General features: G+C 49.7%; 2 protein-coding genes across 3 annotated transcripts; one reads left to right on the plus strand and one right to left on the minus strand.

Moving 5' to 3' along the window:
* Positions 1–274: 274 nt before the first annotated feature.
* On the plus strand, positions 275–4011 carry HASPIN (histone H3 associated protein kinase). The gene has a single exon (XM_033077931.1). It carries the CDS (start codon positions 275–277, stop codon positions 2939–2941), a length of 2667 nt encoding a protein of 888 aa, XP_032933822.1. The 3' UTR covers positions 2942–4011.
* An 8924-nt stretch (positions 4012–12935) lies between these two features.
* LOC117006143 (transient receptor potential cation channel subfamily V member 2-like) lies at positions 12936–23057 on the minus strand. Of its 2 annotated transcripts, none has more exons than XM_033078466.2 (18): positions 22711–23057; positions 22374–22524; positions 22016–22127; positions 20752–21047; positions 19996–20129; positions 19594–19746; positions 18992–19132; positions 18253–18551; positions 17669–17845; positions 17113–17271; positions 16893–16988; positions 16365–16435; positions 16001–16166; positions 15090–15156; positions 14703–15010; positions 14316–14434; positions 13806–13900; positions 12936–13178 (listed from the first exon to the last, which is right to left on the minus strand). In XM_033078466.2, exons 4-18 carry the CDS (start codon positions 20988–20990, stop codon positions 13048–13050), a joined length of 2355 nt encoding a protein of 784 aa, XP_032934357.1. In that variant the 5' UTR covers positions 20991–21047; positions 22016–22127; positions 22374–22524; positions 22711–23057; the 3' UTR covers positions 12936–13047. The 2 variants fall into 2 exon arrangements, with proteins under 2 accessions (XP_032934357.1, XP_032934359.1); XM_033078468.1 differs by having other exon boundaries at positions 13130–13220.
* Positions 23058–24674: the final 1617 nt, after the last annotated feature.

Consider the following 24674-nt stretch of genomic DNA (forward strand, 5'->3'; position numbering starts at 1 on the left):
GGCACCGCCCATCCCGGGGGGTCCTGACACGCCAGGGGCCACTACCCGTGGTGTGCATGGCTGTGTCCGGTACCAGAGGCAGTGCCAGGGGCACCGGGAGCGGCACCAGCACCGTGAGGGAACATCCGGGGCGTGTCCGGTGGGCGTGGCCTGTCCCCAAGCCCCGCCCCGCGCGGTGTGGGCGGGCGCGGCCGCTCTCGCGCGATCTCGCGATACCCGTTCGAACGGACGGCGGGCGGGCTCCCGGAAAGGGCCCGGCCCGCCCGGCCCCGCCATGCCGCTGCGGCCGCGGATGCTCCGCACCTACTCGCGGCGAGCCGGCTACCTGCGCCCGCTGCCGCCGCCCGACCGATGGATCTCGCCGCCGCAGGACCGCAAGCGCCTCTTCAGCTCGACCTCCGCCGCTTCCAGCGCTGCCTCCAGCGCTTTCTCCGTTTCCAGCGCCAACTCCACCCCCTCGGACGACCCCGACTTCTCGCCGCCCGGCAAGCGCCGCCTGCAGGCCCCGGGTAAGCGCCGCTCCTTGGCCAGGCGGCTGCGGGCCCGCAGGAACGAGAACCGGAGGCCGGCCGGGAAGGAGAACCAAGAACCGGAGACGCGGGGCCGAGGGAAGGAGAACCGAGAACCGGCGGGGAAGAAGAAAAAGAAATGGAACCAGGGGAAAGAGCCGCGCGGCCGCAGAGCGGAGCCCCGGGGGTCGCCGCCGTCCTCGCCGTGCCCGTCCCCGGCGCTCGGTTCGCGGCTCCGCCGGCAGGGCCCGCTGTGCGCGGCGCGGCGGCCGCTGCTGTGCAGCACCCCGCAATGGGCCCCGCCGCCCCTCAGCTCCACGGCCGGCAGCGGCTCGGCCCCCGGGGACAGCCCCCAGCCCCGCCGCCGCCGCCGCGGCCCGCCCGTGCGCCTCAGCTCGCTGCTGCTCAGCACCACCATCGAGGGCGGCTCGGGGCTCAGCGACTCCCGCCTGCTGCCCCCCAGCTCGCCCGAGGGGCGCTCCCGGCTGGGCGCTGCTGAGGAGGTGCCTGAGTGGTTCCGACCCGAAGGGTTGGCTCGGAGCTGTGAGGCCGAGCCGGGGCTGCGGGGGTCCCGCCGCGCTCTGAGGTCCTGCCGGGCACGAGCGGCCCCGTCCCCGCAGGAAGCTCCGAGCGCTCCCCTGGAAGCGCTGCCGCCCGCCGAGGGTGAGCCACAGCCCCCTGCTCCCCGGGACAGTGGCACTTGTGAGGAACCCTGCCAGGTTCCGTCTCCTCCCGCCGGAGATTCGGCAAAAAGAAGCTCGAGCTGTCACACAGACATAGCCAAAGAGTACCGGCTTGTGCCAGTGGTGGTTCTGGAACCTCTGGAAGTGGCAATGAGAATGAAGAGCATGAAACTCAAGGAGCAGGGTGATGTTCAACCTGCCTGCCCGCTGCCAGCATCTCCCGTGGGCCGCCAAGGGATCTTGGAGAACAGATACAAAAGGACCAAGGGTGTCCCTGGAGAGGGCAGCACCTGCAGGAAAGCTTGTATCAGTGGCTTCAGTGCCAGCCGCTGGGGCAGGCACACCAGGCTCCGTCCAAAAAGGCACAAGAACAAGAGACAGCAGCACCCCAACAACTCCATTTTCAGACTCCAAACGAGGCAAAAACGAGCTCGGAAGGGAGCTCTGGAGATGTCTGTAGGTGTCAGAGACAATGACTATTCACTCAATAGCTCTTATTCCTGGGCTAGAGTTCGGGCATCTCTGTCCTTCCATAAAAAGAAGAAAGTGACCACAGATGAGAGTTTCTGCAGCAGCATCCTCTGTAACTCTTCAGGGAAATCTCACCTTTCAGGGTACCAAGCCAGCCTGTCTGCTGCTAAAGCTCAGGGCTGCTCCTGGTTTGCTTCCCCCATGGCCCTGCTGGCTCCCAGTGATTCCTCCTCTGCCCTGGAGCTGCTCCTTACAGATGCAGAGAAAGTGTTTGGAGAATGCAACCAGGAGGGGCCTATTGCTTTTGAGGACTGCATTCCTTTAAATAAGATGAAAGATTGCAAGAAAATTGGAGAAGGGGTGTTTGGAGAGGTGTTCCAGATTGACAGCGAGAGAGGACCTGTGGCCTTAAAAATAATCCCCATTGAGGGGACTGAAAAAATAAATGGTGCAGCTCAGAAGAGCTTTGGGGACATTCTGCCCGAGGTAATAATTTCAAAAGAACTCAGTATTCTGTCTGAGGGCTCTGTGAACAGAACTGTGGGCTTCATCAGCCTGTACTCCGTGCACTGTGTCCAAGGGGCCTATCCCAGCTATCTCCTCAAAGCCTGGGACAAATTCCACGAAGAAACAGGCTCAGAAAATGAAAGGCCCGACATTTTTGGGGCCCAGCAGCTCTTCATGGTGCTGGAGTTTGAGTTTGGAGGCCGGGACTTGGAGTGCATGAGGAGCAGCTTCTCCTCGCTGGCATTGGCCAGGAGCGTTTTGCACCAGGTCACCGCGTCCCTGGCCGTGGCAGAGCAGGAGCTGCACTTCGAGCACAGGGACCTGCACTGGGGGAACGTGCTGGTCAAAAACACAGATGTCAAAGAGCTTCAGTATGTGCTGAATGGAGAGACACACTCCATCCCCACAGCTGGCATCCACGTCAACATCATCGACTACACGCTGTCGCGGCTGGAGAAGGATGGGCTCACCGTGTTCTGTGACCTCTCCACGGACCAGGAGCTCTTCCAAGGCACTGGGGACTACCAGTTTGACATCTACAGGCAGATGAAAGAGGAGAGCTCCAACAACTGGACTGCCTATCAGCCACACAGCAACGTCCTCTGGCTGCACTACCTGGCTGATAAACTCCTGAAAGGCATGAGCTACAAGAGAAAGGCAACAACTCCTGCCCTGAAGAAAATCAAGATGCAGCTCAACAAGTTCCACAGGGAAGTGCTGACCTTTGGGTCTGCCCATGATGTTCTGCACCACAGCAGCCTCTTCCAGTGAGAAGAGGTGCAAGGACTGAGCCCCCAGTGCTGCCTTTCTCCTCTGCTTTTTGTATGTGTTGGCACAATGAAGTGTTTTGATTGTCCTGAAATGTCCTGAAAAATCCCCCTCAAAGTCTTCTGCACTAAGATACCTTCTGGTTTTGAGGGGTGCTAGAGGGCTGACTTTGGAGAAAGGAGGGGAGAAAAGACTTCTTCAGGCTCAGTTAGTGCTCTGAATTTCACATAAATTGCCATTTTAGCCTTAGATTATTAAAAGTTCTTTTTTTACTGGATTGTCTTTTTTACAGATTTTTTTTAAAAAGTAAAAACTCATCAGCTGTGCACAGTGAGGACAATGGTTAAATGGTTGGCTCACTGGAGACAAAGGGGAAAACCCATCCTTTGATTTAATTTTGGCAAAATTTATACCTGGAATGAAGGTACAAAATGTAAATATGTGAAATGTCTGTAAAGGGTTTTAAACCCACTAATCTATTTTTTATTCCCTCTCTCTGGTTTTGATGGTTATAATATTGTGGCCTTGTATACTGATAGGAACTCAAATCTGTAACCTGGTGGTAGCACTGAAGCAATTTCTTTGTTTATCTACAGAAGAAAATGCTCAAGGTAATAAATGTTCTTCAGCCCTGACTGCAGATGGAAACTCTCCTTACATTAAATCCCAGTTCCCTGCTTTTGCCAACATTCCTGTTTATTAAAGAAACTGGGCTAAAGAGAAAAATAAATCCAACTAAAGTGAATTAAATGATGATCCAATGACACAGATGCATTAAGAAATTGAGGCAGCATCATCAAATTCATTATAGCTGGAATGCTTTCCATGCAGTCTAATAAATAAATATCTATGTGCATCTCAAAGATTCATCTTGGACCCTCTCTGGAAGTTTCCTTTCTACAAACCCAACAAGGAGACCCTGGGATTTATTGTTCTTCCTTCCAGACACTGCAGAAAGTGACCTGACAATCTGCAATGCTTCAAATTATTAAGATGGAAATTGTGCTGGAATGTTCCCAGGCATCCTCTCAACCTTTTTTTTCCCCCCCTCTAATTAAATAAAGTAATGCACTGTAATTGAACAGTCTCAAAACCCACTTGGTAAGGCCTGCAATGAATGCTTATCTGACATCAAGGAGTGTTCCTCAGTCACAATGGTGCTAATTTCATTTATGCTTTAAAAGAAAAAAAAAAAGGATGGATAAAACCACTTTTTTTTTTTTTTTTTGCCTGCCTTGGACCTTTGTTTCTGTGATTTTTGGCTGTACAGGAGGGATGGGGAATTGGCAGGAATTAATTCCAGGAGAGGTGACAGCCCCCAGGGGATCCTGGTGCAGTAATGTTGGAGATTCTGAGAGCTGAAACCTTGGAATGTTTCCTTGCAAACCAATTTGCTGATTTGTGAACAGGTAGTAATTTTCATTAATCAAAATGTAAGGCTTCTACCCATCCCACAAAACTGGACATTAAATTCATATAGAAACCCTTGCTTTAAACTGTGCTTGCAAGGAAGTGCAGCTGCCAGAGCTGAGCCCTCATTTCCTTTTTTAAAGATGCTCTCTGATTAAAAAAAAAAAAAAAGCAGGAAAAAATATCATGTACTAATCAGCCCTCATAAATTTTAATGGGAGGATGGTGACAAAAAAGGAATTGGAATAGTAAATTTCCCCTAATCAAGTTAAATGCCCTGAACATGTTTTCATCTGAGTGAAAGCTTTACTTGGAACTGGATTCTATATTTTAAATATCTGCTCTCCCTGCTAAGGGAAGAGGACCCAGAACCCAGTTTGCCCCTTCAGAAAACACAAATTTAATAAACACCACACCAAAATGAGAACCTTAAAGGGTGCTCCATCTTTTACTGAAACAAGGAAATTAAAACAAAGCTAAAATTATCCTAAGGGAGGGAAAGATTTTTCACGTGGATCCAAAGGCTTTAGGAGAATGAAAGGAACAAGCCTAGTTTGGGATAATTGATAAATCAGATCAATTCCAAGTGGGAATTCTGGTGTTTCCAGGCCAAAGTGAATTTTGTGGTGAAGCCAGCACCCCTCACTTGAAATGCTTTCATCCAAGTGCCAAATCTCTAAAAATTTTGCCTATTTTGATGGAGAAGACAGATAAAATATGGAGTACCCTGTGAATACTCTGTAACTCATCAGGGTGCTGTTAAAACATGTACTTTTTGCTCATTCCCTTCTGGAAAAAAATGAGACATTAGGTGCAGGAGTATGAAAATGATCTCTTGCCTTGAGAAGCTGAATGGGAAGGAAGAGCAGCTCTGACCTCAGTGTAGAGAGAGAGAAAGAGAGAGAGAATGAAGAGCAGCTGCTCAGAGGAAGGAAAAAATGGAAAATAACAATTTCTGCCCAAAATTTCACAGTTCCAGACTGCAGCAGTTAATGGTGCTGCTGGTTGGCCACAGTGCCCAGCAGGAGAGGCTGCCAAGGAAGGAATTCTCCTTAGAGCTGAATAAAAACAGACTGGGAAATTCAACTCGGCCTGGGACTGCTCCCATAAAACAAATTAGGTACAAATAGCCCAATAAAAGCTTGGGAGTCTTGAATCAGATAAATCCAGTATTTAGGCTCTCCTCCTAACAAGTGAAATGCTCCTTCCCTTCCCTGGAGCTCTTGCAAGGTTTGTTTGGGTAGTAAATCACTGTGCTGGGTTTCCTCTCAGCACTTTGCTGGGAGCTGTGGGGCTGTTCTGCACTTCCCTAAAATGCAGATTTTTGGGGTGGTTCAGGAGCAGAGCTGTCACACAGGCATCTCCACATTCATGGTCACTTCAGGGTGGCCCCCACTGGTTCCTTCCTAGGAGCAGACAGAAAAAGGTTTTATTTAATGAGAGGCCTGGAGCATCCTGCTTCTTGGAATCTGGGGGAATTATTCCCTCCAACTGCTTTCACACACAGGACAATGCAGCAGCCCAATTAATTCAATATTCTGCAGGGTGTGTAGGAAAATGCTTCCTTTTCAATCCCAAAGGCAGACCCTCCCTGCTTTATGTGACATTTCATCATTCAAGGTTGACTTTAAGCCCTGTTCCACTTGCTCAGCTCCTCAGCCAATCTGCAGGGTGGGGTTTTGTGGATGATCCAATTCCTCCAAAGCCATCTTCCCCTGGAACTTGCTATAATAGATAAGGGTTCCTAGATACCAAGGCTGAGCCAAACTCCTTAAGAATTTGGTCACTCTCTAACACTTTGGAAGATAATTGGTTAGAAATTAGTTTGTGTAATTGGTCAGTTCACCTTTAGAACTTCTCACTTAGATTGGATGCTGTTCTTTGTATAAACTTTTATTGGCTGTAGTTTGAATCCCCTCTAAACCTATAAATGTGACTGTCTGCCCTTTGTTCTGAGAGAATCCTGCTTGCCCACCCTTCCCATGAAATAAAGATTCTTGTGGAACTCATCAAGCAAGGCCTCAGGTCTTCCTCTGCTGGCTGATGTGAGCTCCTGAGAGATGGCTGATCAATATTAGCACTCTCAGGTCCTGGTAAAACAACTACCAGGGATAAAAAGAAAGTTTACAGGTTTTCAGAATGAAGTGAGGCCTTGTGTTAAATGGAAACAGAGCAGCTCCTTGGTGCAGTGCTCTGCAGTTCATCTGTTCCCAATGAAGTGCCAGAATTGGGATTTGTAGGATGATTATTGTCTCTTTGTTCTGGGATTTCCTGGGACAGCCCCAGAGAGGAAGCACTGTGTGAATGGGATGTTGCTGAAAGGTGAATTGCAGGGAAAGTAAAAAAAAAAAAAAAAAACAACACCTCTGAGAGTTTGAAGAAAACACTTTTTACACAAAGGTGACGTTTTACATGAACTCTAAATGCAAAATCTGGAGAGTACAGCTCTGAATCTGATTGTCAAAGACAAGCCAGCAGTGCAGCTGGTCCTGTGGCTGTGCCCTTGTGAGGGCACTGAAAGCAAACACAGATCAGGTCACATTAAACAATCCTCATTTTCCTGAGGTAGCAGATTCAGAATATCTTTACATGCACACAAACAAAATTCCCAAGACCTCAGTGAATTAAAACTAAAAGACCCTCTAGTGATGAGTTCAGCTCCCAGGAAAAGGTTTATAAGCAACACCATAAAAAAAAGTCTTAATTGGGGACAAGTTCTTGTTAAAGAAGCTCCAGTTCTTTACCCCTGGATTGCCACAGGACAATGATATTATTTTTTTTCCCAGTGATGAGAAGTTTTTCTTGAATAAATATTCAAGCTGAGGGGCACAGCTCTGCAGGGATGAGATTTATTCCTTTTTCTACTCACCAATAAACATCTCCTGTCTGTGAGTGATGTTCCTGGAGAAGTTCAATGATAATTATCAATTAGATGTTGTGTGCAGAGGTTCTCAGCAATGCTGACCAACACTGCAGAATCTCATGAATTATTCTGAGGAAATAAATGTACAACAACATCAGAATCCCTGAGGGCACAGCAGCCACAGTCATTAGTGTTCATTACTGCTCAGGGCTGAGTGTTGTCCCCACTTTGGTGTCCTCTGCTTTATGAACACCTAATTAAATATTTAATTGTGGTAAAGACTCCTAATTGCTACTAAAGCAGCAACACATCTCGACCAGAATTCCCAGTTTTTACCTTGCCAAGGCACTGGTAATGCTCAATTTTGCTGGCTGCTATTTTGGAAAATTAGGATTCTCTCAGGCTGGTGAGACAGAGGACAGCTGGTCTTGAGTTAGTCAGTGGAGAGCAGATAAGGAACAGAATCAAATATAAATTTGGAGCTGAAATATTACAGGAAAAAAACGTTTTAAGGAAGCCTGGCAGCAAGAGCAAGAGCTGCTCAGTGTTTCCATGCTGTGGCACCTGGAGCAGGCTGGCCTATTTACAGAAATTCCAGTTTCTGCTGGGAATGTTCAGAACACACAAAATCCCAAGAGCCTGAAGGAGCAGACAGCCAAAATACACCAGTATGGGCAGAGCTTCAGGATTAACCATGGCATTTATGTTTCCATTAGATAAACACATTATCTAGCAGCTCCAATTCTTTATCTAGAGTTTGTTTTCAAATCCAAAATGCAAGGAGAAAATCAAATCCATCTGCCCAACCTCTGTCTTTGTGAACTCCACAGGTCACTCAGCTGACAGGGGTCTGATTGAAAATGAGGGACAGTATGTAAATAAATTAATTTTGGAATAAACAAGATAAATTATCAGTGCTGAACTGCAGACATCAAGGTCTTCTCAGACCTTCATCTGTGTTAATTCATGTTCACTATCTCTTACTTGTCCAAATCTTTAGACATACAAGGCAAAACCCTTTGTAACTTGGACTGAAGGGTTTATATTTTAGATAATTTCTATCACTGGGAAAGATTTTATTTTTTTTATGTCTCCCTCTGATGCTGAATTAAAAATAGAATAATGACACATTGCATGGAACACAGATTCTATATTTGTCTTTGAAGCATTTCCCCAGCACACTAAAAAACAACATTTATTACCCACCAGAGCACAATCACGTCCTCCAGAGATCTGCAATGTCCTGGAGCCCATCAGGGAAATCAAAGATTGTTCCAAGGAGATGTCACCTGCACACTGAAGTGACTTTTCAAGGAGAATGAACCAGCCTAAAAACATCAAAAAAAGGATTTATAGCAAATACAGCATTCTTGCATTTAAAAAAAAATAAAATAAATCTTACTGTGTGGTCTTTTCTTAAATCAGCAGCAACTGAGGGGGTTGCCAGGCTGCTCCAGAGCAGGATCCATCCCTACCCTCAGCCTGTGCAGGAGGAGCCACGAGAGGGTGCCCATGGTGAGTCCTGCAGTGCCCAGGCTGCTGCTCTGCTCCAGCCACCCCCAGCAAATCCAGCCCAGCACCAAAGGGTTCCCTGCTGGGTTGTCCAAAACAACACAATTCACTTTTATCCTGGGTGCTGTCACACATCCTGTAGGATCTCTCATTTTCTGCACGACCCCAGAAGCAAAGGGCAATTCCTGCACACAGGTAAAAATCAGGATTTTACCAGCCTGGGATAAAAGCACACCTTGGGGACAGAATAACTCTATTTCTTCACTTCTCTCCTATTTTCTAATGACTGAGCCAGGAGCTCTGGCTGCAGCCCTCACTCCTCTACCATACAGGGAGAGCACATGCAGCAGGGAGCACGAAGCAGGAATGTTTTATTTGTCACTGCTCAGGCATGGTTGGAAAATCCCCAGCACGGAGTGTTTACGCTGCCAGTGTTTTCACCTCTGTCTCCAGGCAATGGACGTAAACCCTTCCTTCTTCCCTCAACCAGGATCAAACAGCTCCAGCCAGGAGAGCATCTGTCAGCCCATCAGGCTTCACATCCATGGGCAGAGCTCTGATCCCAAATAAAACCCAACCTGTGCTCCAGAGAGAGACAGGCAGCCCTTTCTCTGGAATTCTCTATATATAGCTTTGTAGAATTAGTGGCCTTTGCAGCAGTAAGGGCAATTTTTAGAACAAAACATCACATATCTACTTATATGTGGATCGTTTCCTATTATTTATTTTATTCCAGCCATCCTCAGGGACGGATCCTGTAACCAGTTTAGCAGCAGTAAAACCATTATTCAAAATGTGACAGTGGAAAAAGGAATAGCACAGCTGGCGACCTCCCCCCTGTGACCCATGAGAGTGGAACAGAAATACAGCCCAGCCCTGTTAGCTGAATGTTTTCCCACTCTTTTCCCAAATTCCATGATTCCTTCCAGTGCATTTGCTGCAGAGGTAAAGCACTGTAAGCTTGGGATGAACAAAAGGAAATGCCTCTGGCACTCTGCAGATTCATTCTTGTCCTAATGGATGAAGGTTTCCATCCAGAGGATTCCAAAATAGCAGAATTATTTTTTCTGACGTGATGGAGTCCCTGACTTCAGTGTTGGAGATGTGAACACCAACAAAACCAACACTGTCAGCAGGGGATGGCTCTTCTGCCAGTGAAACAGAGACATGGTTCTCTCTGCCCAGAAAAATGTTCCAAGGATTCTCAGAAAAGAGTGCAACAAACCCCAGGGGCACTTTCCTCCAACTCTCCTCCTCTGTTTAACATTTGACAATATCCTCACAGTCCAGAGATGCTGTAACACTCCCCATGCCACAAATCTGAGCTAAAAAATAAAATATTATGGCAAAAGAGGAAGAAAGAAAAACCCCTCTTGCACTCAGTAACAGTTCTGTTCCACCCCCAAGGCAGCCACAGCCACACCTTTCCATCTTCCTGAGCCTGTGCCTGGTCCTAACAAATTTGGGTTTTTTGTGCTGCAGAAGTTGATGTGAGGTTGCAAAGTGCAAGGGGTTTTTTGTTTGGGGTTTTTTGTTGGTTTGGGGGATTTTTTTTGTTTTTTGGGTTTGTTTTGGGTTTGGTTTTTTTTGTTTGTTTGTTTGTTTTGGTTTTTTTGTTTTGGTTTGGTTTGGTTTTTTTGGGGGGGGTGGGGGGTTAAAATTTTTTTTCTTACCCTATTTTAATTTTTGTTTTAGTCCCACAGCAAGAAATGAAATTTCTTGTACACAGAAGTGAGAGGCAGCCCCAGGACGAGTCCAGCTGCAAACTCCACCAGCCCCACCCTTCAGCCCAGCCCTGGGCAGCTGCTGGGACTCACAGACAGCATCTGCTCTTTGTCGGGGCCCTGGGGCTGTCACATTTCAAAGGCTCCCTCTGCGAGCTCCACAGGCAATGGAAAATATGTTCAGTTGCAAGTGGGGTCACAGGGAGATGGAGAGAAGGAATCAGCTCATGGATACAGCTCCTGGTGCTGGCTCCAGCTTCAGAGCAGCCTTTGGAAAACAGGGGGGGAAAAATCCAAATGTGGAAATTATCTGAAGAACAAGGAGGGTTTGATTCCACCTCTGCCCCTGAGGAAAACAGAGTTGAGGACCACACAGAGCAGACATGGAGTTTCTTTGAGGAAAATTGCAGAGATAAGCTGTGAGAGAGCTCAGTCTTGTACAGAGGAGCAAGGACCAGGCAGTGCAGGGGGGTGAAGGAGGAGTTTGGGTGCCCAAGGTTCATCTCTCACCCTGCCAGGAGCCAGGGAACTCTGAGCAAAGCACACCCAGAGGGTTTGAACAGTGGGAAGCACTGGGAGCTGCTGTGCCTGGTCATGGCAGGGCTGGGGCTGCAGAGCTTCAGACAGAGGAAGGAAACTGCAGCTGCTCCCCTGCCATTTCTGAGAGGTTTTTGTGTTTAACCAGAGCCCTGCAAAACCTCCTCTCTGCACAGGAAGGGTTCTCAGGCAGAGGGAGAAGGGAGAGGACAGCTCATCTGTAGAAGGGTTTCCCTACAAAACATTATCATCTGTTAGGAGTGGACCCCAAAATCCAAAATCTGCCACTCATGATCCTGCACCCATGACTCTGCTGGGCTGGACTGGGGAGCTCTGGGCATGCCAAGCTCTGCTCCACAGCAGAACATTTTTTTGATGCAGACCAAAAGATAAAGGAGCACTGCCAAGCTTTAAAAGAGAAGCAGATTCAAGGGATGGCTGAGGAGGAAGGTGATGCTGAAAGCTGCCAGTGCCCACAGCTTCCCCAAACTGCAAGCAAGGTCACTGAATCAAGACTCCAGCCAGGGATGGCAGATCTGATCCTGCAATTCCTCAGAACCTCCAAGTGCCCCTGCCACAGCACAGCACCAAGCACAGCAATAGATTTATCATATGCCAGATGAGCCTTCCGTGCAATATGAGCACCTTGCCAAATCTTGGGAACACTTAGGACAAAGCCATAGATGGAAAAAGCAGCTGAAGGTTTCACAAAGCAAGAAAACAACAGAAGCTGGAGCAAGAAAAGTGAGTTCCCACTCAGAGTCCCAGTGCAGTGAGGCTGGAGGGGAATTGCCCAGCACAGGGGGAAGAACACACTCAAGTGCAGGGAATAAGTTTTAAAACAAATTTTTGCTGCCTGTCACGTGCATGTAGTGAGGATTAAGGTGATGGTCTCCAAAAGAAAAACCTCCAAACCTCACTCAGAGTGGAATGGAGACAGAGCTCAGGTTGCAGAGTTGATCTCACTGGAGGTGCTGCCAAACCTCGTGGTCTGCAGCTTTCCTGGGATTCTCACCAACCTTTGCTGGGCTGGAAGGTGCATCCAGTGCAGCATCAGCACCAGCACAATGCTCAGATGTGGCTGCACAAACTGAGAAACCAGAGTTAACTCCCACAGCAGCAACCAGGAGCCTGGTAAGAACTTACAGCCACACTGATAACACCTTCTCTCCCTTCCTGTGAAAGGCAGAAACTCTAAAAATATATCCAAAAATGAGCATTTTCAATTAATACTTGCTGTATTGTTTACAGAAATGTTACAGGTTATTACTGTTAAATAGAGTGAAAAGAGAGACAGCTCATTTTTATCTCTTTTCTCCCAGCAGGCTGCCCCTCCTGCCTGAAGCAGGATGTAAGTCACAAAAAAAAAACCAACAGACATTTTTCTGCAGATATTTGCAGCAAGACAGGAAGCAAAAACCACACAAAAATTGTTGGCCCATCAGTCTCTCAGGGGCCACAAGCAGGATTCTACCCATGAAAAACAAACCCAGAAATCCACCACACAAAGTTCCAGGTCCAGGAAATCCACAGCACCTCCTGGCCTTTTAGGACAACGTGCAAAGAATTCCATTCCAGAATTGGGAGATGGGATCCTGGTGTGGATTAACCATGGAGGTGAGTGTTTGCCCACTCACATCTCACACCAGCACAGAACACAACTCCACCCTCAGCAGCTCTCAGGACTCTACAACACTCTTTATTCCAAAGCACCTCAGTGCAGTCCCTTGGGACAGAGGAACAGGCTGGGCCATCCTCAGCCAGCTCATTCCATGAGGATTATCCAGGAGCATTATCCCTGCACACTCAGAGCTCTGCCTTCCCCACTGCCCCACCTCTGCATCTTTAGGCATAGTGATAAGAAAGTGTCAGGCAGAGAAAGCCGAGTAAAAACAGTTTCTTCAGAGGAAAATAATCATTGAAGTGCATGCCAGTACTGAAAGGCACAGGCTGAACCACAGTCCTGCACCAAATGCACTTTGCCACTGGCAATGCCTGCAGTCCTTGCAGCTGCTGCAGGAAGAGCTCCTCCTCTGAAGATGGAGAAAAGTCCAGAAAAGCTGTCAAAGCTCCCTGGTTGGTCTCTGCAGAGGCACCATCTCTGTGGCTGCTGGCTGGGGCTGCAGCAGGGACTGCTCCTCTGGGGCTGCTGCTCGGGCTGCTTTCTGTGCTGGCCTTTTCCAGGAGCTGGGTTCTGCAGCAGGGGACACAAGGACAGCCCCTCATCAGCAGGACGCTGACAAAGGGACCCAGCTTTAGAACGGGGAAGGCTCAGGGAACACCCAACACACACCACAGAATGATTCAAGCACTCCCCAGCCCTGCAAAACTGGCACCAGGAGGAATCCACACTGGAGGTGGTGTCCAAACCCACTGGGGCTCCTGCCCAGGCTGGACAAGATCTTTCTAACAGAGCAACAGCTCTGCTTCCCACAGAGCTCCCTCCCAGCCCACCAAAGATCTCAGAATCTGACAGCATTGCCAGAGCCAATGCCCAATGCAGGCTCTAAAAGCCCTGGGATTTTAACATGTGCAGCCTAAATTTTACCTCTCCTAGGAAAAGCACCATTTGGGCCACTGAACCAGAGGTAAGAGCAGCCCTTGCTTTTCCTCAGCAGCATTTCCTGCCCATTTCCCCCAGAGCTAAGCAGGAATGGCATCTCCTTCACTCTGTTTGTTCCCAAACTCTGGCCAGGTCCAGACCCACACTCAATCTTTATTTTCTCAGCTCACAAGTGATGCTGCTCTGGGGCCTGCCTGAAATTCTGTTGCCAAAGAAGCTCAAAAAATACTGCAGACCTTTCTTCATGATTTAATTTACCTTCTGGATTTATTTCTGAATCACTGGTGCTTCCAGGTTCTTCCTTCAGAACTCCCACATCCTTTGCCCAATCTGTCCATTTAATTTCCTCTACTCTGGAGAGACAAAATGCAACAAGCCACTGATGCCTGGAATGCAGCATCTCAAGGCAGATCTCCCTGCCCTGCAGCCTCCCAGCCCAGCTCATCCTGCCAACACCACCCTGATGCTTTGGCTGGAGCAGCAGCACCTAACAGATTTTTTTTTTTTTTTTTTTGGAGCAAGGATCTTCTGTAACCAAAGCTCCATGAGGTAAAAAACATCTTCTCCCCCTGCATATTCAAATTCTGCAGCTCAGGGAATGTTCTTAATACAAAGGTGACTCTCAAATCTCCAGCCTGGCAATCACCAACAAATTTGGATGTGCCCAGGAATGTGTGGTTGAGTCAGTGCTGGAATTCCCTGTGGCTCCCAGGCTGTGACCCCACTGCCAGGCTGGAGGGTGAGGGGGGAATGGTGCATCTGTCTTACCTGAAACACCACCTCTCATCTTTCTTATTGAGCCCCACTGACATGAAGCAGCCAGATCTCCTCTTCCCACCCTGGCGCCACAGCCAGGCCTTCTCTATCTCTAGAATTGCAATTGCCCTCTGAAAGAACAAAACCCACAGTGTCAGACAGAACCCAGGGCACACACAGAGCCCAGCCCAGCCTTCCCCACTCAGAATCTCCCCTGGGTTTGGAGAATCCCTGTGGAACCCAACCCCAAAACGCTCCTCGAGTTCAGCACACAGAGAGCTGTAAATACACCCAGAAATGCACTGCCAGGATGACAACTCTCTGTAAAAACCACATTAATATCTGAGCTAAGGACAGACAGGCACTGCCACCTCTGACTGTGAGAGTTTTGGGCCTCACCTGCAGCTTCCAGACACTTTTGCTGTAGCCAGAAATATCCGTGACGGTCTCGCTCATGAGGGCAATCAGCATGTTCAGCAGCAGGATGTAGGTGAGGATCACAAACAGCAGCAGCAGCAGCATCACAAAGTATCTGAACCTGGCGTGCTCCTGGAAATCCAGGTCCCCCATGCCAATGGTGATCTTGAAGAGCTCCAGGGAGACGCTGAGCAGCCCCCCGTACATGGCGTGGCTGCCCGAGCTCTCCAGGTGAGCCAGAGACTTGTTCTGGGACACCGAGGGGGCATCGCCCATCAGGGTCACCAGGGCTGGGGGGAAAGCACACTGTGAGCCCTCAGGAGAGGGCTTTGTGCTGCTCAGCACACAGCCAGCTCACAGAGGGCTCACCTGCAGCAAAGCCAAACAGGAAGATCATGTAAACCGAGAGGAAACGCAGCAGGTCTCTCATGATGGTCTGGAACACAAACCAGGGCAGTGCTGTGCTTTATCTCACGGGAAATCATCAGGGTGATCTCACACATAAACAGTTTACACCTTTTATCCAGTTTTAAAAGTTACTACTGTGTGTTAAATTACTTCCACAGGCAAATAATATCACAGGCAGCTTCATCTGACAGTGCTTGTATGAATAGCATGAACAGATCCTTGAAAGAAATAAATTCCCTCTTGGCTCCCCACTATGGCTATTCCCAAAATGTTTTAACACAGATATCCCTCTCCTAGTATGAATATATCTTTGGAACAAATAAATTCCCTCTTGGCTCCCCACTAGGGCTGTTCCCAGATTGTTTCAACACACACATCCCTCTCCTTTCCATCTCCATTGCTTTGCACAGGTGGTGACCAGAACTCTTCCCTGGCACCTGGTTTCACCTCAGCTTTGCCCTCCCAGTCCCAGGTTCCTCTGTAGCTCTGGAAACATTTGTCAGGCCAAGCTGGGCAGCATCAGGGAGCCACCCTGGTCTGCAGTGCTGGTTTGAAGCTGGTTTGGAGCTGGTTTGGGGCTGGTTTGGGGCTGGTTTGGGGCTGGTTTGGGGCTGGTTTGGAGCTGGTTTGGGGCTGGTTTGGGGCTGGTTTGGAGCTGGTTTGGGGCTGGTTTGGAGCTGGTTTGGAGCTGGTTTGGAGCTGGTTTGGAGCTCACAGCTGCCAGCTCCACCTGGGATGTTCCCTGGCACCCAATGAGTGATGTGCTGACTACACTGACCTAACACCTTCCTGCAAAACCTGTGTTTCCACAGGACATCAGCCCAGCTCCTCAGAGCCCAGCAGCTTTCCCTGCAGGTTTTTCCAGCCCTGACCTTCTGGATCATGACGCTGTAGATGCCGGTGCGCTGGAAGCCCCGGGTGTAGTAGAGGGTGTTGACCCAGCCCAGGAGCAGGGAGAAAACCATCACAGCCACGTAATTCTCTGAGCTGGCCCCATACAGCACTGCTGAGAGCAGCAGGGAGAATGCCTGGATGAAGCTGGAGAGAAAATAAGAGGAGGTGACTGACTCACCTCTGCAGATCTTTGCAATAAAATAAAATAAAATAAAGCACGTTTGAGCAGATGGACCCCACCCAGCCAAGGACAAGAGGCAGCAGAAGAGGAAGGAGAGGCAGAGGATCTGTTTTTCCACCCAGAGCAGCAGTTCCCAGCTGTGCCAAAGCCCCAGGACTCACATCAGGATCTCGATGCAGCTGTCAGAGCACATGGTCTTCAGGGACTGGCGCCTCCTGCGCAGGTACAGGCTCTGGGGGAGGGAAATCAGCTCAGCATCCATCACAGCCTGTGACAGAGGGAGCCCTGCCCTGCCCAGGGGGAAGCTCTGCTCCATGTGCTTCTCCTTTCATCTCCAAGATCCCCAAAGTCATCCCTCCCAGATGAAAAAAGGCTTTATTTATAAAGGGCAAGGATAAACAAGGGCTGAATCACAGCTCAGCCCAATGTCTTTATTAATAGCCTGCATTAAATGCCAGAGGTGCATTTTAATACCACAAATCACAGAAGTCTCTCAGAATTATTTGTTGTTGTGGAATTGTGATCCCCCTGGCCCTGCCTGGCTTGTGCTGCCCTGTCTCTGCCAGATCACCCTGAGTGTCTCAGAGATTCCCTCCTGCACATCCTGATGCCAGAGAACAGATCCTGCTGCCTGTGATTGTCTCCTTTTCTCCCGTCTCACCATGAAACCCCACAAGAGATCCCCCTACCTGAGCAAAGATCAGGTAAATGCCTCCTAACAAGATAATGATCAGGCCAGACACCCAGAGGAAGCCTCCAGCTGTGAACTCCACTGGGAAGGAAGGCTGCAAGACAAAACCAAAACCACCAGAGCAGTGGAGATGGGCAGAGGCAGTGATGACACCCACCCACAACTTTGAAATTCTGCTCCATCCGTCCAGGCCTGCCAGATAAAACCACTGCACCTACCTTGACCCTCAAGGGCTGATAGTATGCAATGGCTGTAAAGATGATCATGAATGACAAGTAGGAGACAAAGCTGAAGTAAAATCTCTTGGAAGCAAATGTTTCCCATTTCTGCTGAAGCAGTTTGTTCAGGGGCTCCAAAACCACCATCTTGTACCGATTCTGTGGGGAAACAACAACCCAAACTCACCTGTGTGCCAGCAGGAATTCACCAGAGAATTGTCTTTTTAAGGGTTGGAGCTGCATGGCTTCAGCTGGGGAGCTGTTAAGGGATTATCCAGTCAGGTATTTTAGTGTGGAAGATAAATATTGCATAGAAGTCACTTCCTCAAGGTATTTGAACAAACCCAGGCTTAAGACAAACAAAGGATCAAAATTTCTCTCAAATTATGAATGGTCAGAGCCATGCCAACAACAAAATCTGCAAAAATCCCTACAAATAAATTTCTTTTTTTCAGAGAAATAATCATCGGAAAGCCAACTGGAAAAGTAACAATTCCACAGCAACACTTTGAGAAAGGACAGAAAAACCCAAAGCTGGAGCTGTGCTGGGGCTCACCGGGGTGTCACTGCTGTAGGCCAGGATCTCCAGCACAGAGTTCTCCTCGAAGCTGTCCAGGGAGGAGAGGTCGTACAGGGACACGTGGATGGGGCCGTACGTCCACTCGGTGAACTTGCGCGACAGGTGCCGGTACACGGGCTCCTTGATCTCCCTCTGGATGATGTGCCTGAAGATCTGACACACACAGGACAGAGTTGCTGTGCTGAGCACACCCAGAGCAGCTCCCCCACGCAGCACAGCTGGCTGCTAACAGCTGGATCTGGCTGAAAGCAGCCACTGCAAACAGCTGGATGTGGCTGAGAGCAGCCACTGCAAACAGCTGGATGTGGCTGAGAGCAGCCAGGCACATCTGGCACCCCAGGAGTGGAGCAGTTCAGGGCAGGGAGCAGGGACAGGGCAGGGACAGCAGCAGGAGCCAGCTGAGCTCTGCAGGGCACAGCTGAGAGCCTGGAGGTGCCTCCTCATGGCACAGCAGCATCACCACGGGTCGGGTGAAGATGCTGCAGCCCCAAACCCCACCGGACACCAAGGGTGCAAATCCCACCATCCCTGCCCCTCAGCAGCCCCTCTGCTGTCCTCACCTCCACTTTGCCTGTCTTGGCAGCAAGCTGCAGGGGGTTTAATCCATCATAATTCACAATCTCCTCCAGTTTGCAGGTGGGGTCCAGCTTCACACCTGCCTTCAGGATCTCCACGTAGGTTGTGCTGACAAACTTGGTGTTCTCCTCGGTGTCGTCCGCAATCATCACCAGGGCGTGCAGGACTGTGTTGCCCTGGGTGTCCTGCTCCTGCAGCCTGGCCTTCTGGTGGGGGTTGTTTAAAAGATAATCCACCACATCCAGCTGGTTGGTGCAGGCAGCCAAGGAGAGGGGGAGTTCACCTGAAGGGGTCGGGATGCAGAATTTGGAGGGGAAACAGAAATGGGGGAGAAAGAATTAAAGAAAGGGGAAAAAACAATCCTAGAATATGTTTAGCCTACAGTTTTATCACTGAAACACAGAATAGGTTCTGCCTCACTGCTTCCAGATTCTGAAAGGGTTTTACAATAAACAATTATTCTGTTTTGTGGGCAGCTGAAACACTTTCCCACTGATCTCTCAAATCTGAACTATTGGAAGGAATAAACATAAAAACCCAAAGAAGATGGAAATGCTCAATGGGCACCCCAGATGTGAAAGGATTCTGCCATTTAAATAAATCAAGGGCTTGATTAAAGGGCACTGAAGATGGCAACAGAGGGGCAAACCCATCTGGAATTAGTGGCATCACATAGAGCATGGCAATAAAAACCCCAGAGGAACATGTTCCACAGTGACTCACCAAAATAAAAGTAAACTCCTTCTTTCTTCTTCCTGAAGAATTCCCCGTGGGCTCTGGCATGGACATCAGCTCCATTCTCCACCAGCAGTTTCACCATCTCCAGGCTCCTTTTCTCGATGGCAATGTGCAGGGCAGTCTGGCCTGAGGACACAGCAAACCTGTCACTGTGCCCCTGCCAGGGGACAGGGTGGGGTGGCACCAGTGATGGGCACCAGGGCTGGTAGCTGAGGGCTCCCAACAAACCTCAAACCATCAGAAATTCAACCCCAGGGCAGGCAATTCCCCCTGCCAGGCACTGAGACCCCAAGCAGGATTGAGAGAACCACGGTGCTGCTCAGAGCAGCCAAACAGCAGAACTCAGTTAACAACAACAGACCACTTCTCCTTCTCCTTTACAACTACTTTTTACACTTCCCCAAGCAAATAATCTCATTTCTTGGGGTATTAAGCATGTATCATTCATTTTACAGACCAAGGAGGGTGTAACTCAAGGCTGAAGAGGACACAGGACCAGAATCAGAAATAAAAAGTGAGTGGGCTGAGTGTGAGCAGAACCTCCAGGTCCCCTTTTCTTCCTGCTCATCTCACAGAATCTTCCTCACCTCTGTAGAAACAGTCAGAGCAGGACACGTTGACGAGTGGCCTGGGGTTCTGTGTCTTTTGATCTATTTCCAGCAGCACTGGGATTGTGTCGTTCCTCCCATTTTTTAAGTTCAGCAGGGCTTTCATTAAGCAGGTCTTCCCAGTCTTTGCATCTGGCAGGAAGAGAGGATGGAATGGGTTGTGGGTGTGCTTGATTCACAACTTAACTCTGTAGGATCAAATACAATCCTAATTTTGAAGGTTTTTAGCAGTATTTTTAGCAGTCCTAAGGCAAAAAGTTTAGATATATTTAATTAATGGCATTCTCCACCTTTGAGTGAACATAAGGAAAATAAAGACAGAGGGTTGGAGAAAGCAAAGAACCACGAGCATCTCAAACAATTCCAGGAGCAGGAACCTACCTGTGTACTCGGAATTGGTGAGGAATTTGGAGTTCCTCCTTAAATACTCCAGCAAACCCTGCAGTGCCTCGGGGCTGCCCCTGACCACGGCGCTGAACAGGCGCTCCCTGTCAAAGCGATTCGGGTCCTTCTGGCTGCGGGACAAACGCAGAGTGTGAGGAACTTCTGGAGAGCAGGGACAAGAGAGCTCCAGTGGGACAGAGGAGGAAGGAGGGAGGCAGAGGAGAGTTTGGTGGCAGGGGAAAAAAAAACCAAAAAAAAAAACAAAACAAAACGAAAAAAAATAAACCACAAAAAACCCCAAAACACTGAAGTGTTTTATTTTTGAGTCAAGGGAAAAATAGAGACAGTTATTTCCCAGCATTCTCCCGAGTGGCTGCTCTTTCCATCAGCTGGAGCAGTTCCCAGAGCCAGGCTGATGTGCAGCCCTGGCAGGGATCCAGAGCAGGGAGAGGAGCTGCAGGAGCAGGGTCAGCCCCATCCTGAGCTGGGAGCTCTCCCAGGCTGGTGCCAGCCCTGCCAGGGCAGCTCAGCTGTGCAGGAACCCAAAGGGGCTGCCTGGGCCAGCTCAGACTGACCCCAACACCCCCAGCACACCCCACACACCTCCAGAGCAGCACAGCCCTCACACATCACCTTTTGGCTTTTAATTACCTCCCAGCACATGCTGTAATATTGATATATTGCCATTTTTAGTGTCAGCCAGGGTCAGTGTGGATCAGACCCCAAATTGCCAAATACCCAAAAGTCACTCACTTGCTGACGAGTCCCGGCCGATAATTCAGATTAATCTTGATTTTAGGGGCAAATTCACTGCTCTCCTTCTGATAAGGGGTCTCCAAGGGTTGTGGCTCTCCTTTCCTTCCATGGCCTGACCTCTCTTCCTTTTTGCTCGGGGCAGGTTTATCTTCCTGGATGCTGTCATCAGTTTCTAGCAATCCTATGAGCCTGTTCCTCTGAGCTGGGCCTGGCTGCCCATTTGTGAATTTATCCATGGCCAGCAGGGATGGTCCTGCAGATGCACAGAGATGCTCCCTGTTGGGGCACTAAACCTGCAAGGGATGGGGACAATTAACACAATTTCCTCACAAACCCCAGAGGCGTTTGGGGCGACACAAAGAAAGTTCCCAGCTCGACCACGGGTCCCTTGAGAGGGAGATTTGGTCAAACTCAGCACGGGGGGAGCATCTGAATAAAGGCTCAGGGTCCTAAAGGGGTTTAGGAGAAGTTTAGAAGCAGCTCATGAAGCTCAGGCAAGCTGTGTGCAGCACATCTGAACCCCTGGGTGAGATGACCTCACCTGTTGGCAGCAGCACAGGCTCCTGACATAAAAGGCAAGGAAAGTGGCTCTTTAGGAGCCTGTGGTGGCTGCTCTTGTCTCAGTGCAGCCAGCACAGGCACAGCCTGGTCACCATGTGGCCAAAAAGATAAAGGTTCACTGAGGGCTCTCTGTGAACAGTGCTGGGTTTGCCCGTGGTCCCTGCTGGGAGCTTTGGGCAGGGAAAACACCTGCACAAATCGACATTTCACCCTGGGCAAAATGAGGGGATCTCCCCAACATCTGGAGCTGCTGGCTATCCATGCGGGCACAGAATCCAAGCTCCAAGGCAAGCACAGCCCCTGCCCTGTGGTCACTGCCAGCCCTGGGAGCCTGCACAGAGCTCAGCCCCCCCAGATCTGCTGCCCAGAGAGCTCAGCCCCCCAGATCTGCTGCCCAGAGAGCTCAGCTCTCCCAGATCTGCTGCCCAGAGAGCTCAGCCCCCCCAGATCTGCTACCAGAGAGCTCAGCCCCCCCAGATCTGCTGCCCACAGAGCTCAGCCCCCCCAGATCTACTGCCCACAGAGCTCAGCCCAGCTCCCACCAGCCCCCTCCTCTCCTCTGAGGCCTCCTGAACTCTGTTTTGACTCTTTGGAGGATTCTCTGCACATTTACCTGGGTGCATCTCACCCCACACCCCACACTGCCTGAAGTCAGGCTGCAGTCACAGGGTTTATTAATTAAACATCCACAATTACCAACCTGCAGCAGAGCTTTGGCTAAAAACTCCTCCTCATTCCCATGCACTCCCTCCAAATGGTTAACAGGTTTCCTCCGGAGAGAAATCTCCCTTGCTACAGCCAGACTCCATAGCCTGCACAGCAAAGAGGTAAATGGACACAGCACAAGAATTTTGGCTTAGGTTAGGTGAGAAAAAACACAGATCTCAGCAGAAAACGGCCACAAAACATCTTCATGCAAGAAATCCAAGGGCTGATTTTGAGACAAACTGTTATGATAATCCAGGCACTCGGTTTAGTCTGCGCTCTAGTGACAAACATTCCTCTGCTCACACCCTTAAATCCCATTTCAGACTCCCTTCCCTCCCCAGAACACTTACTGGTGCATCTGCTGAATCCTTCAGAAGGATATCTGCACTTCCATAACACTTTGCTTGTGCTTTTCTGTCTTCCTCTCCCCACAATCATTTCTCAGCTGCAGTTTCCATCTCTCAGGAGTTATTTACTGTCAGTCTTGCACAGACAGAGCGCCTGGGTTAAAAGCAAGAGCAAAAAGCTCCTGTAAAAAAGGACCCTGTGATGTACCCACCCACCCTGTGCATCCCTGGGAAGCACAGGGAGCACTCCCTGCTCTCCAGCCCAACTTGCACTTCTGAGCTGAGTTATTCCTCCCTGAGACCTCACCAAGCCCTGCTGTCAGCAGAGCTCAGCACTTACCAGAAGTTGCTGCGAGCTCCACCCAAGAACTGATCTGACAAGGCTCCTTCAGAGGGGAAACAACCTCCCAGCAGAAACCAAGCACCCAGAAGTGTTAATTGGCACGAAGGCAGAGCCAGAACGACTTCCATCCATGGGAGAGCAGCCCTGCAGAGAAGCCCAGGCTCATTCCAGCAGGCTGCCAATGGCACAGGGTGCAACTCCAGGCTGCTGCTGCTCCATGAGAGAATCCAGGCTGCCTGGGAGGAGGAACAGCCCCAGATCCCTGGGATTTACTCAACTGTGTGGCTTTTTGCAAAGTGAAGGAGGGCTCGCACAGGAAATGACTGGCCAGATTTCTCAGTGCAGGGGAGAGCCAATGAGTGCAGTGCTCTTATATGGGAAAGCTGCTGCCTATTGCAAATTCGGAGCGTTTAACCCCTGCCTGCACACGGGCAGGCACAGCCCCACGAGGCTGTCACAAGGCTCCCAGAGCCAGCCCAGCACGGGCAGAAGGGCTGGGAGCAGCTCCAGGCACAGCCCCAGGGACACAAACCCCACAAACCCCACCAGGGCAGGCTCAGCTGCTCCAGCCCCAGCCCCAAACTCTCTCCTGGTTTCTTCATCTGCTCTAGTTAGGAGCCAGAAAGATAAAGCTCATAAAGATCCCTGTGGTTTCTCCAAAGGAGAAAAGTTTGGGAGAGGCTTCTCCTGTGTGCAGGGATGTTCCCCCACCCCACAATTGACTGTCCTTGAGCTCACACACCCCAAAACTGCTTCACTTTACACACCCCAAACCTGCTTCACTTTCCCCTCACCAAACAGGACCCTGGGAACAGAGGACACCAGCCCACACCTCGTGTTCCAGCTCTCCCAAAGAGCAGGGGGGAATTGGGATCCTTTTCCCAAGCACAGAACCTCCCCAGAGGTTCCCACCCAAACTCCTGATGCTTTACAAAGCCATTGATGTGATCCAGAGCTCAGCTAGGAAATCTTATTAACCAGCAAAATGGTGAAGAGCCCTTCCAACCAACACCTTGCTGGCAGGGGCACATTCCAGGAGAAATCCCAGAGGTGAGGTGAACCCACTGGGTTGGTTCAGCATGACACACTGAATTCTGGCTGTGCCTTCCTTCTTCCAAACCTGCCCCAAGCCAAAGGAGAGCAATCCTCACCCACAGGAGTGCAGGATGCTGTGACACCTCCTGGGAATGTGGTGCTCATCTTCAGGCTGAGACCTCCCTGTAAATACACCAATTAAACGGCACAGTGCCTTCTCCCTCCTCGTGCCTTTGCAGGAGATTACCAGCTTATTTCTCAAGATTCCTGTGTTTCAAAATGAAGCTGGTCCAGGGATTATGCAAAGCTGCTTTTTCTTTCCGTGATGGTTTCTTAATGATTTATTAAGGCCCATGGAACAGCCTATAAAGGAGAGATAAATGCAAGATCAGATCTAATCTCTCCAATCCCTCCCCCATGCCAGCCTTGCACTGACCGAGCTCAGTTTGCTTCAGCTGGGTTACACTTCATTTACTGTGGTATCAACACAGCTTCAGGCCCAGGACTTCAGCCCAGACTTTTGGTTTTAAATCCTCTTGGGCTTCTTCTCCAGCTTTCCTGGGAGCAATCCCAGCACTGGAGCCAGGGAATGAGGCAGCCCTGAGGAGTGCATCATAACAGAGCCATGCCTGCACATCTGCTTTCAATGGGCTGCAGGAGGAGGGGAATGTGCAGCTGGCTGGGAAAGGAATCGCTGCCAGCTCAGAGTCACCGCACCAAACACAGCCAGGGCAGCACAGAAACACAGCAGGGAGGAGAAAAACAGAAATTTCATTTCACCTGCCTGGCAGCCTGAGTTTTCCTTTTGTTTTTTGAGGCTTTTGTGAAGGAATCTCACTGCTGCTCATTTTACTCATGAAATGTGTCTGAGAGGCACGTGCTGGGGAAATCTGGGAAGAGAGAAGTCAAACTGCCAAGTGGAATTT

This window comes from Catharus ustulatus, chromosome 22, assembly GCF_009819885.2.
Source record: "Catharus ustulatus isolate bCatUst1 chromosome 22, bCatUst1.pri.v2, whole genome shotgun sequence".
NCBI lineage: Eukaryota > Metazoa > Chordata > Aves > Passeriformes > Turdidae > Catharus > Catharus ustulatus.

Coding starts and splice junctions, on each gene's coding strand:
- LOC117006143 (XM_033078466.2), bottom strand. CDS start 20,990: ATGGATAAATTCACAAATGGGCAGCCAGGCCCAGCTCAGAGGAACAGG. Junction 16,167..16,364: donor AGCTGCATCGAGATCCTGAT/GTGAGTCCTGGG, acceptor TTTTCTCTCCAG/CTTCATCCAGGCATTCTCCC. Junction 13,179..13,805: donor TTCAGAAATAAATCCAGAAG/GTAAATTAAATC, acceptor CCCCTGCTGCAG/AACCCAGCTCCTGGAAAAGG.
- HASPIN (XM_033077931.1), top strand. CDS start 275: ATGCCGCTGCGGCCGCGGATGCTCCGCACCTACTCGCGGCGAGCCGGC.